The following is a 13,685-nucleotide window of genomic DNA, read 5'->3' as shown; positions in this document are numbered from 1 at the left end:
AAATTTTACCAAAGTTTATTGGATCATATCCCTGTAGACTAAGAGGTAAATGAGGATTGGGGATCCATTTTTATTCTTTTCGATATTATGGTTTATTTATAGAAGAAGAAGAAAATTCGTTGATAGACAAATCCTCTCGTTCATATTCTGGAGGTCACTGATATTCAGTTTGAATTGCAGGCCACCCAAACACTGATCTGGAGGCCCCGAGTGGCCGAGTGGTCTAAAGCGCTCACCGTTCCGGATCACTGCCATCTCACCTCTGTCTGCGTGGGTTCGAGTCCAAGGCTCGGCTAGCGTGGGTACGTGGAAATGCCTGCCAGTAGCTTCTCGTCGGTCGGTGGTTCTTCCTTGGGTTTTCCAGGGTTCATCCTCCACCAGTTACACTGGCTGCCATGTATAGCCTATCTTGTGCTGACAAATGGCGTTAAACCTTAGAACAAGAACAAGAACACTGATGTGATCGATGATTGATAAATATATACAACATAATCTAGATAGTTTACTTCTATCGCAGCTGATAAAGTTGGTTCGTTAACTGTTATAGCTATTTTTAAAATTCTTTTCCAGTTTTATATTTAATTCTGCGATAAATTTCATCATTGATTTGTTCAATCTGATAACGGCCTGTGGGAATTCCGACGACTTGCTAATCGGGAGTTTCATCATCTTTATTTTTTTACGCATTATTTTTATACGCAAAAACAAGCGAATTATTTTTATTGTATATTCGTCAATAATAGTTTTAGTGTTGTTTGCCATTCACATGCTTGATTGTATCTAAATTTTTGTTGATTGGGGAGCTCATTACATTTTAAGTGTGTGTTTGTGTGAATCTGATTGAATCTTTTTAATATGACGAGAAGTCAGACTGACACTAACATGATGATATTACATTATAAATAACGTGAGCGATTTCATTAATGTTTTCTACTGGAGCGTCAACGACTCTCATTCGTCCACCAACATCTTCAAGCAACATTGCTTTGTCGCTGAGTATAACTGAGATTGTTCTGTAAGCACCATGAATAATTGGTGGATCAGCTAAAGCAACAGGAGGTTGTGTTACTTGAGCTCGAAAATAAATATCAACGACGGATTGTCGAGATAAATCAAGATGATCCAGCGAAAAGTAATAGATCGGATACAGTGTTGTCAAATTGAACTGTGATATTTGCAAACTGTTTACGTTTTGGTCGCATCCCATAAATGTCATTAACCGATGTTATGTTTGATCAAAATTTAATGATATATCCTCAGCCGGTTCTTGATGTCCGTTTATCCGTAAAGAAACTTCACAAACTCCAAGTTTATAAAATATCATATGACTACGTGTTTGTGAATTTACTCGCGCAAAATCTTGAAAAGCAACAAATATATGTAATGCTATATGCTATGTAAATAACTCAGCAACATTACTTTGAACGCTATTTGTGGTTACTCTTAACCATGACAACACTGATTTACCACCTGAATTCACAAAATAGAGTAATTTTTCTTCTTCAGCAATCGATAGAGTCATTACTGGCATCCACAGTGAAAGTTTTGTTAGTGTTACTTTACCAGCATCACCAGCAGGTCGCCAGATCGCATCATCATCGGTAGCCTTTCTTACAAACGCAACTGTATGTATATCCCCAAAGATACCTTTTCTAACGTTTCTAAAAAATCCAAATATGTGAGATAGTGGAACTGCGCATGAAAATCTTCTAGGACCATATTTCAACACTGATCATCGTGATAAAAATACGAGGTTGTAATATGGATTAGGTCCATGAACCACCGGCCACACATCAGCGTCAGGGTTGTCGGCAAAGTTTTTTGGTCGTCTTATGTTATACGGTCTACTGTCAGGGCTGTCAGTACCGTCTTTGTAAAATATCTTTCAACACTGATCGTCGTGATAAAAATCCGAGATTGTAATCTGGATTAGCTCCATGAACCACCTACCACACATCAGCGTCAGCGTTGTCGGCAAAGGTTTTTGGTCGTCTTATATTATATGGTCTACTGTCAGGGCTGTCAGTACTGTCTTTGTAAAACACCATTGTCGGGCCGGCTGATCTTGTATAATCATCTGAATATCTTGCTAAACCTATTACCGTCGTGCCAACGTCGACGTCCTTCTGAACTGATTCAATATTTTTTCGTCAATCATGTACGTAGCGCTGTCAAACAACGCCATAATACCATTATTGACAAAACCAATTCTAACATCACCTGCATATTCAGTATCATCTGTTTTTATAATTTCAGCTTCTACTTCGATAAATGCTTCAGCAGGTAAGAAGTATCTCCTTGTATCTTGAACTTGTAATTCGATTCGACCACGCTGATTTGGTTGTCGTGTGTCGTAAGAATAAAACTCATAATCGCGTATAGATTCATCTTTGAGAATTGGTGCATCCATATCAAACGCTGGATCGGATATACGCTTGAACATTTTATAATAATTATCTTCGTCTAACACGAAGGTCACTTCCAGCTATCAAATTTGAAGCTATATTTTGTCTGCTTCATCAGCCAACTCTGATACTTTTTTATTTGCAGCTTGATTGATTATATTACTGACATTTGCAGGCATAACTTCGGTGCTGGCCATTTTCACTGGTGGCAGTGGTTTTCTTCGTATTAATCGGGATAATCTTTCTTTGATTGCTGAAAATGCTTTACTGGCCAAATCACCAACAGCACTGATACCTTTATCGCAAATAGCGTCAATAACTTTCATCCCCAATTGTTTTGTAATCGGTATTGCTTTGGGAGCTATTCTCGTAAATAAACCCTGAACAACATCACCAAGTCCATCTCCGTAAATCGCTTTGTAAGTTGTCAGTCGTGAATTTACTACCCTAACTATTACAAGCCCACGTTGAGCATTGTGTGTAATCATTTTATTAATGATCAGCCCACTGATTTAATTATTCTCAATCGCTGTAATAATCATCGACAATTTCATTAATAAGAGAGTGATAAACATTGATGTCCATGATGCCGCCTGTAAATAATCATCGACAAATATCAGAGATTTCGTTCATAATTTCTGGAGAATTATTTCCTGCACGTTTTCCTCCGATTAAAACTTCTAATCTATCTACGTCATAAAGAACACTGGTAGGACAAGTAGCGCAGTCAGGGGAGAAAAACCCTTTCCATCAAAACCAGGAGATATGTCAGGTTCTCTATCCTGAAAACCTTCTTCTTCTTCCCTTTGTTGTCGTCTTTGTTCTTTTCTCTTTTCCTTATATTCTTGTATTACGTTTTAAATTGTATTAGACTTTGGTCATTCCAATTAAGTTGATCTGAATCATATGCAGCTTCATATACCTCACCAATCCATCTATCTGACTTTCGATTTTGAAGATGTTGAGGTTTTATATATTTTTCTTTTTTTCATATCCATATGCAGCATATCAATTAATTTACAGGGGTCTTTAAGTTCTGCAATAATTTCAGGTTTAAACATTTTTCTAAAAATACCTGGTTGACTATCAGATTTTCTTAAAACTCTGACGCCATCTGAGTTTTTTCCTGAGCTGAACGTCTTTGTATATTTTTTTTCAAGACTATTTATATTCCCTTGATATTTCATAAATTCAAGATCATTATCTCTAGCCTGGTTCGATATATTCATTTTTCCCCCTTTTTTTAAAAATCTATAGTTGCATGCTCGGGTTTTAGGTATTTTTGTTTTTGATTATAAGCAAATATTCCAAATCTAGCTAAATCAAAGTCATTAAGTTTTTATATTTTATCAATAATTCCTGGGTTAAATTTTTCACTTATAGTTTTATCTTTTTTGGTTTAGGTTCTGATTCCTCACTAACAGCACCTTCAAGTTCTGGTTGTGGCTGAGGGGTAGGTTGTAGTTGAGCAGCAGCTATTTCAGTTGGAAGATCTCTTAAAATTTTGTTTGTTTGTTTAGTTCTTCTCGCTATCTTTTTAGTTTGTTCAGCCGTTTGTTTTAATGTTGGAAGAAGCCCTTCAGTAGCTTTTGCAACTCTTTCAGTAACTTTTGTAACAGGCTTAAATAATTGTTCTGTACCTTCTGCATATTCAGCTTGTGATTATTGACGTTCTTGTAGTTTTTGTTTGAGAACAGGAAGATATTTTCTAATTGCTTCTAATCTTTCTCGAGCTAATCTACCAGTATTAGACCCCGTACCCGGTGCTATTATTGATATAATAATGATTTAAGTATAGCAGCGACCTCAATGAAACGTCCGGTGAGTAAACAAAAAGTGCATACTTTTTAAAAAAACACGAACGATAAAGATAAAGTAACAAAAAACCTAACCCAATCAGGAAACTCTCGGTAAAGTTAGAGGCTTCGGTTTGACGTTATTACGCTTGTATTTTCATTTTCGTAGGAAGCCTTGTTTTTTCAAAAATGACATTCTAGCGAAAGGTCTGCTCACCCTCTCTGCAGCTGTTGTCGTTGTCACGCGGCATCAATAGCAGAAAATGTTACTCTTTTTTTTTGATTAAAAAATGCAAGTCCTACATAACTAGATTACTTCCTAGTTTAAGTGAAGTCGTTGGTTGATTCGAAAATTTAATCCCTTAACTTGCGATCCAGCCACAAGAATACTTTAGTCAGTAGGTTGACATATCTAACCTTCTGTCTCCGAACGAAGCGCCACTTGAAAGAACTAACTACTACTGCTACTAATGGTGAAGGTGGCAACGAAAAAGAGTAGGACAAGAGAGGAACATAGCCACACCACTGCCTCGACAAGTCAATCAAATAATATAGTTCCAGAACTTGTCTGGGATGTCCGTAACCAGTATATGACATCAGTCAAAGATTTAGAATGTATCTACCGGAAATAAACATACTTTAATGGCGGTAAAGAGAACGGCTGATAGCAGTATAGCTTCGCTTATTGTGTTTAATTCCTCTGGAAAACGACGTCGATAAAATTGAAGAACGTGAATAATCTGTTGGAAATGATTATTATTTAAGGAATGCTTACATAGTACCGTTTTTGGTAAGCTATCCATGCAAGCTAATGTTGCATCGATGAAACTCCACCCAAATTTTGAGTTGCTGTGTAATGTCATTAGCTATGTGCATGGTGTTTTGAAAAACGAATTTTCAGCGTGTATTATTAACTTCTTTGTGTTAATCATGGTCTCATTATTACATATTTATATTTTATCCCCCATAAACCCAAAGGTATTACGTATAGAGCTGTCCAAACATTGAAATCTAAAAATAACCGGTCGTCAAAATTTCCGACTTTTGGAGACGACAGTTTTCTCCTCAACAAAGTTTTTTTTTGCTAAAATGTAAACATTTTTTTATAATACCTTAAACTAAAAAAATGTTAAGATGTTAATAAATTTATTAAAGTAAACAAAATACATTTGAAACGTATTCATATTTTTTCTTACGCACGGTAATTTGGAGTAAATTGTCTCTGATCGTGCATTAGGATTCACATTGCTTTTATTTACTCCAAAACAGAAGCACAATCCAGGTGAATAAGAAAATGCAAAATGTGTGTTACTATCCTTTGTTTCAATTTCAAGGATATTTCTTCCAACACACTGAGTACCAATTGAGACTATACTTAATGACACCTTGTCAAGATGGTAAAGGGTTAAATCGCATTTATAAGACTGTAAGTTGGCGCTGAAAATTGCAAAAGTAATGGTCCAGATGTTTATACCTCATAAGCTGGTGATTGGTTCTATTAAAATAACATATCTAGTGTTTGAAAAGTTACAAATTTGTTTATATAGTGTGTCGATTTTTTTGATAAAGTTTACATTAATTTGTAGTGTAGCATAAATATTTTAGAACCATTAGAATGACATCACTAAGTATCTGTTCTACTTCCATAACGCTGGTTTGGACAACTTGACTGACACACTTAATTCAAACTTCAATTTAAGGTTAAATTTTTAAAAACATTACTAAAAGAATCTGATAGCCCGACACCGGGGTCCTTCTACTTAACTCATTAAAATTTGATCCCAGTATGACTACACAATGAACAACAATATGGCTTGATTCAATGTTTGCAATTAGGCTATTGAACGTATTTACATAATGGTGACACCGCATGTACATTGTAGCTTTGAACACATGCTGAATGAAGTATATCCCTTACAGTCAAATCATGGGCACCACTGCACTAAACTTTAATGATGTCTCCAAAATGTAATAATGAAATTCCAGAAATAATCCTTTGAAAATTATGTTAATGCAGTTAAAGCTGAGTTATAGTTTGCTTTTCAGTAAGCGACCTTACACCATACCTGTCAACTATCACACCGGGAGAGAGAAAAAACCTCTAGAATTTTGGGGTCACCCCAGCCCTACCTCCCGATATCATTATATCTCCAGATTTTTGCAGAGAACTGCCGATTATTACATTATGTCTTTGATTTTAATTTCTCCTAAAAAAGGAAAGTCTTACATAAATCGATATAACATATGCAATCCATGGAAGGCATGTTCTGTTGTATCAGATGTGAATATAGTCCTACGTGTAAGACGTATCACATGTTACTTATGTTTTAGTGCTATGACCCTGATGCCAAAACGTAAATATCAGTGTCGAGCTCTTACATGTAGGACTATCGGTTGTTTTCGCAGACGTCACAATTGAGTACGCAAATACCTGCAATGTGTGCGCACCTTGTGCCGCCATCTTGAGTCCCTAACAAACCTTTGTCAACATTAGTCATCATGTATATTAATTAAGATAATCTGATTTAACTGTCGACAAGGACATTTACTTCAGCGAAAGGATACATAGATTATGCTTGAAATTAAGTGCCCTGTAGCATGAAAATAAAATTAAAGCTGGAAGTTCCCTTGCTTATATCAAAAGACAGAATAGTGAAGTTGAACCATAATCGTACATACTGCTATCAAATAGAAATGCAGTTATTTTTTTTTAAAACAGATAGTGTTAACATTTTTAAAGTGTTTCGTATCATATCCCTAAGCTTGTCTTCTTGAAAGTATTTCCGGACAATGATTTTAGGGATACAATATCAGTTATGAATTAAAATTTCATAGCATGTGTTTTATGCCAGAACATGTATCTACAAATACTTTTCGCGTCAACGGGTGTTTGTGCCAAAGACAGTTGACAAACCAATTTAATTAGTATGGTCAGATATTGTATTTGTGGTGGAAATAATGGATGTAGGATGATATTGAATCAAAGCAATAACCATTTAAATGTTCTTCAGTGTGTTCAAATGAAACACGTGCCCAACGGAACATGACTTTGTGTCGAATAGCAAAACGAAGTATTCCTGAAATGCTTTTAGAAATATGAAGTTAAATATTAACAATTAGCTTTTTAACTTGAATGATAACCAAATGATTGATTTCAGCCCATGAAAATCGAAAATCATTACATGTTTTTACTTGTTTGTGTATGCATTTGTTTATTGATCGATCTAATTTATTTATGAAAGAATAACAAAGATGGTTGAAATTTAAATGTTTTACTTGAAGAAAACAAGTAGAAAAGTCACGCATTAGGTCTCGTGTGGTTGACAGGAACAACAGAATGTGATGTATTGTTATATTCTTATGCATAAAATGAGAGGTTTCTTTGTAATTATGCGTGAAGAACAATGTTATTAGGTGCCGGTTGCAGGGCTAGGGACTCAACATGGCAGACGTGGAAGTACACAAGTTTTATGACGTCACATGAAAACAATGGATTGTGAATATTATAGCATGACCAAAATAATTATTTTACTAGAAAGAATTGGCTTCTTCACTAAATAGGATGTTAAGTTCAAACATTTTTCATATAAATTTATGATTTTCTGTCATCTACAGCAATAAAGTCAGAAAATAAACCAGAACAAAAAATGAACCACAACAATAAAATTGTCTGCAATTAATTTCAATCCCAAGAATATAAACCAGAACAAAAAATAAACTACAACAATAAAATTGTCAGCAATTAATTTCAATCCCAAGAATGATCACCGTGAATGCTGTAGCTCCATTCCCACCAAAGAAACTTACACAAGTGAGCATCTGGCAATTTTTTACCATATATACGAACGTTAATTACCATTGTTAAATTAAATGAAGGAATGAAAATACATACCACACAGCATATGTGTCCTCAAAAAATTAATTCAAAATATGTATGTTTTATAGTAGACAATACTAAATGCCTTACAACTTGACAATAAAGGAATAAGGTCGGATATAAAACAAAGGGAACATAGTTTCCACATGTATGGTACCGTGAGACTGCCTATTTAGTTTACCTATAGTTCAACAAACTTGGTAATCCTTTATTTCCCAGTCAGTTGTTGGTACTTGTATAACACATGGTAGTGTAGAGCATGGTTTCTTTGAATCGTGATGGGGGGCCAGTCGTTTTCACAAAATAGTTGCATCGATAAGGATTAACTTTGAATTAGCAGCGCTGGCTTTCTTGCTTGTTTATTTAAGACTAAACTTTAGCTATTGTGCAGTATGGCCACAGCTGACCAGAGTATGAAAATAGGGCATGTCCTGGGTGAAAATAAGGTGGTCACATGGAGAAACCATACGTCCTTTATGAATTTTGTCCATATTAGACTTTGAAGATGGATAAATATTTAGTGAAAGCAAGGCTTTAGAAATGCCACAAAAAACCTCCAGATTTTAGGCAATTACACATCAAGGTTATGTTGATCTTAGTTGATCTATAATGAGAATTTTAGCCTTTATTATTGCCACTCTTCATGAACGTGTAAGTTATACTGGTTGTGTGCCTTGTACAATTAAACGTGCGTACCTTTTCATAAATATTACCTCAGTTTGTAGAATCACTTATATCACTGAAAATGAGTAACTCATGAGCTTGTGATACAACTTAAATAAAACAGCTATTAAAGGACTTGCTGAAATGTTTTCTGGAAGAATGTAACTTGGTCGAAACAATCATTAAAGCAAAATCTGCATCTAATATATTTTGAGATGGATTTAAGTGACATTATGCATGCTTTGCACTGTATAGGTACTGTATATCAGAGTTCAGCCTGGTCTTCCAGGTAAACTCAACCGGCCTGCAAATTTTGAAGTCTGTATTTACCTTTATTTATTTTCGTGTTGGAGAAATCAGAAAATTTGCACATGCCAAATAATAAGAAAATCAGTCATAGTACTTGATAAGAGTTCAATAAGTGTCGGGTCACCGAAAATGATTTTTTTTACATGCATTTGTTCTAGGATGCAGCAAAAAAATTATTTTTTCGTTTCCCAAGATTTACAGCCTTTACAGTAGTCAACAAAAAGACTTAAAAACTGTCAAGTTTAGATACTGTCCTGTAGATAAGCCTACCCCCTGTCTTCAATGCCTTTAATTTTTCCTAAGTTATTTGGCTTATACTCGAGTATATATGGTAGGAGAAATATTCAGCATCTTTTCCTAATTTTCACTTTAGTCAGCTTATTTTCTGCATGATGTTGTATAAAATGGCTGTTGGATGCTGTACAGATTCGTAGAGGTGAACCTACAATATGTATATAATCAATGATTATACTCTGGTTATTTATAGGTTTGTGGCCTGTGCTGATTTTCAAATGAATTACCATTAAAGATGTCATCATCAAAAGAGGAAGAGGATGAAGAAATGGATGGTTTACAGGACCAACCAAAACTTTCCAAAGTTGATATGGTTAGTTTAATGCCAGTTCCAGCTGAAGATAGGGTGGAGACAGCTAGTGGATTGGAAGAGAACACATTTCCGCATACGATCGATCAGGAGACTACTTCCCCCAACCGGCAAGCTGGAACTGTTATGGGAGAAACTGTGCATGTGACTCCACCCAGACAGATAGTTAGAGTCTCGGATGATAATTGTTCCATGTATACTGAGGGAAGCAATGCAAATATGTCTCAGGAGGAAAAGAGTACATTTGATTTCATCAGTGAACAATTGAATATCATGAATAGTCATAGTGGAGAGATTGCTACCCCTATTCACAAGTCCAACAAACAACTATGTCAGGAAAACATAACAAAAAGCCATTGTGGATCTACATCAGTCAGATGCCACTCACCTTTCAAACTTTCACTTTCACCGTTCCTGAAAAGGAGAAAGTCGGATAGGCAAGGAATGAAAGGAAGTTCAGCAAGGTAGTTTTGTTTACTGTAAATTAGATCATTATCATGAATATAGAAAAGGAAAAATAAGTCCATGTTGCATCTAGGATCCAGTGAGCTAAGGACATTGTGTCCCCCTTTTCTTTAAATCTGGTTGACATTATGTCAAAGTGACAAATAATTGTTTGCTTTACAAGCAATGTTAAAAATGATTTAGGGGACATTAGAGCTGACATGTGTGGGAAACCTGCTATCCTGTGCAACACTTCTTTAAAATAATATTACTATAGTTTATTTTAGTGTTGGTTAATGCTTTTCATTTCCATATATTTCCAAAACACCATAATAAATTTTCGTCATACTTGTCATTAATCATAAAAATTATACAATTTGTTCTGTGAGATGCTTACATCTTTTACCTTGAAGTCAAGGCCATAGTCCTAGTCAGTTTGAGTTAGGTTTTGGTTAAGGTTTTTTTATTTGAACTTTTTCTTGGTATTCAGAATGAATATGTTTGAAGCTAAGACCGACAGTTTCTTTGGTTACATGCATACTTCCTGTTTTAACATTATCAGAGGTCTCTCTAGGATTTGAAAACTAGGAGTCCAGGACTCCCATTTGGGGAAATATAGGAGTCCCACCAGGAAAAGTTGCAGTCCCCTCCCAGAAGCCTATTGGGCATACCTGAAGTGGTTCAATTTCCAGATGAGAATAACCAGTTGTTGCCTATGAGTTTAATTTTCTAAATTCTTTACACCACTGACATATAGCTCTTGTTTGTCCATTTGAGTGAGACTGAATTACCTGTATATCAGGTCAAAGAAAGGTGTTATTCTATGCACTAAGCAAGACATCACACTTTCTTACATATGGCTTCTGTTCCATGCGAACTATCAGTTTAAGCAACTTTAGCACTCTTTTAAATCTCGTTACAATCTTCGTCAATTTGCCGTTTAACCCCAAAATATGTATCCAAAATTTGCAAACATCATTTCATCTAAGTCTCAATGTATCTTGATTTTGAACTAACATGAACTACTTTATTTGGCTACACTTGGAAACAAACACAAGAAATAAACTAAGCTGTTCATTTGATGTACTCTTACAATGACCACATGTACATCACTGGGTCTTTCTGCCTCTGAATTCGTTAGAGAGAAGAAAAAAATTGTATCATTATGAAGTATGGAAAAATGTATGCTTCCAGAGATAGCACAACATTTAAGATGTTTTCATTATTACAGTAAAAAATTTGGCAAGATTTTGGAGAATTTTGTGATTTATTGTGGCAGGTAAGGTTTGTAACTTTCTAAAAGATGGTTTGCGGTAATAGAACAGTTTTAGAAACATACCCCTTTTTTGTGAAATTTAGGACAAATATACAAATAATAGTATTTGACCCTGATGTCATTTTTATCACAATAATTGCATTTTCTCTTCTCAAAAAGGTTATTGTCACAATGACCAGTTTCATTGAGGAGTCTGTGATTGGAAGTCCTGAACGTTATCAAAGTAAATACTGATTCTGCAAACATTTAAAGATGCATTTTTGATATCTTTTTTTGATAGGCTTGATATACCCAAGTCACGTTTTATTTGACATTGATGTAGAATCATCACTATGATCATCCTTTGAACACTCTGTGTAGTCCTAAACTGTAATTGGTGCACTGTTAAATAGTATCTGATCATATTTTGAATGGAGTTTAGAGAGAGATCAGAATCATGCACAGTAATTTGTAAAAAAACTTGTTTGGTTCCATTGGTAGACAACTTTAGATGCTTGGATTTGTTGTAATGCTCAGTCTTTACTGTTGGTTCTAGCATTGTTGTCGGGTTCCACTTGCATATGCAAGTACTGTATAGTGATCATGTGCATTTGAAATTGAAAGTCACTGAATTTGCTATAGTGTTCCTTCCAGAAAAGTATCCCTAAAGAGAAGCAAGAAGCCTCGTCTAGAGACAGGTGGTGCTGAAGATAGGACCCTTGATGTTTCTGAGAGTTCTTCTGAAGATGGGAGTTTTTCTGATGAACTGGAAATACAAGAGGAAGAGTCTGAGACCGAGCTAGAACAAAACCTGGAGAAGAAGGCCAAGAAGAATAAACTGACTGCTGCTAATGTCAAGTCTATCTTATTGGTGAGTAGTACCACTTGACTCCTGGCCTGCGCTTCATATGACCTTTGCAGTCTTGACACTGGGTCTCAGACTTGCAACTCAATATTTTAGGTTTATTCATGATTTGGAATGTGCAGTCGTAAGTCGTAATGGCATTGGGCACAGTACAGTGGAACCCCGCTATAACGCGATAGTTGGGGTTAAAAAAATTGGATCTCGTTAATATTGGGGTCACGTTAATGTGGGGTTTTAGAGTATTTTACTTTTTTCAGAGAACAACTCATTGGCACAAATATGTGTATTCATGTCTAATGTATATGATAAATATGGTATCAACACCGTTTACTATCGTGCTGTTGTGGCATTCAGTTCATCTATAATGCATGTAATTCCATTGAAAAATTGCACACAGATTTACAATATTCAATATTTTTCCCCAGATCATTGTCTGAATTCAGCGTCTAATATATATAGCATGAACAGAGTATCAACACCGTTTACTTGCTGTCTTATATACCGTTGGGGCTTGAAATTAATCAATGAAATATGTAATTCCATTGCAAAAATTGCATGCATATTTAAATGATTCAATAATTTTGTCACACATCATTATGTGTCAGAATTCAATGGGAAAAACTAACAGCAAAATTAGGTTAAGAAAGACGAAGCACGTGTATGGTTCATTACGTTCCAGGGTCTATGAACGGTGTCTGTACAAATTTCATACTGCACAAATTTTCTCATACGCGTTTCCGTGTACATTGATCCATTGCAAATTTCCAATAATTAATGCTTGTACACCTATTCATTTGAACGACTACAACAAGAATAATTTCCAGTCAACACATGCTGTCAGCGTGCATATAACTTTTACTTCAGATTTTGTGAATATCGAAAGAAACTTGTGAAAACTACTATACTAATCATTGCGCAAAGTGCAGAGAACGATTTGCATTTGTGAACTTGCTTTTCCATAACGGTAAAATATTTTTATAAAAAATATGAAATTAATAACGAGTTCATAAACAAACACCATACCCATGTAAAACTCGAGAACTAAGTGCAGTAGGCCTGCACTGGTCCTGAGTCGCTTTAAAAAAAAAGATTTTAAAGCTGAAAGCATTTACAATTTCATACCCATTAAATTTCCAGCTAATAAAGCAGACATTATTTACTGGTCAACTGATTTCATCTAATAACACCGCCAAGCCCAGCAAACATGTTGGCGGCCTTCGTTTTTTGATGTTTGTTAAATTGTGAGAATCTTTTATCAACCACCGCATTGTCTGTTGCTTGTTTGTGTATGCAGTTAAAGAAGAAACACATGTCGGCTATTGTTTGAGCAACGATTGTATACAGAATTAATTGAAGACAATCACAAAGACAGCTTACTGGCTTTACTCCTGGGTCAGTAACAAGTAACATTTCCAGTGTTTATTTTGGCATAACACTTAAAGAAACTGGTGAAATTGTTAAATTTCA

General features: G+C 35.3%; 1 protein-coding gene across 1 annotated transcript in view; it reads left to right on the top strand.

Annotated features, from left to right (window-relative positions):
- The first annotated feature begins 4,851 nt into the window (after positions 1-4,851).
- The window catches only part of LOC149801601 (GON-4-like protein), a 123,300-nt gene continuing 114,466 nt past the window's right edge, over positions 4,852-13,685 (top strand). The window contains exons 1-3 of the mRNA XM_089955858.1: positions 4,852-4,991; positions 9,538-10,118; positions 12,008-12,224. Of these exons, the coding sequence (XP_089811984.1) occupies positions 9,580-10,118; positions 12,008-12,224 (756 nt within the window). The 5' untranslated portion in view covers positions 4,852-4,991; positions 9,538-9,579. The remainder of the gene's footprint in view (positions 4,992-9,537; positions 10,119-12,007; positions 12,225-13,685) is intronic.

This window comes from Sinohyriopsis cumingii, chromosome 4, assembly GCF_028554795.1.
Source record: "Sinohyriopsis cumingii isolate HCF-2022 chromosome 4, ASM2855479v2, whole genome shotgun sequence".
Classification (NCBI taxonomy): domain Eukaryota; kingdom Metazoa; phylum Mollusca; class Bivalvia; order Unionida; family Unionidae; genus Sinohyriopsis; species Sinohyriopsis cumingii.
The sequence above is the reverse complement of the archived record's forward strand: the minus strand, read 5'-3'. Positions and strand labels throughout refer to the sequence as shown.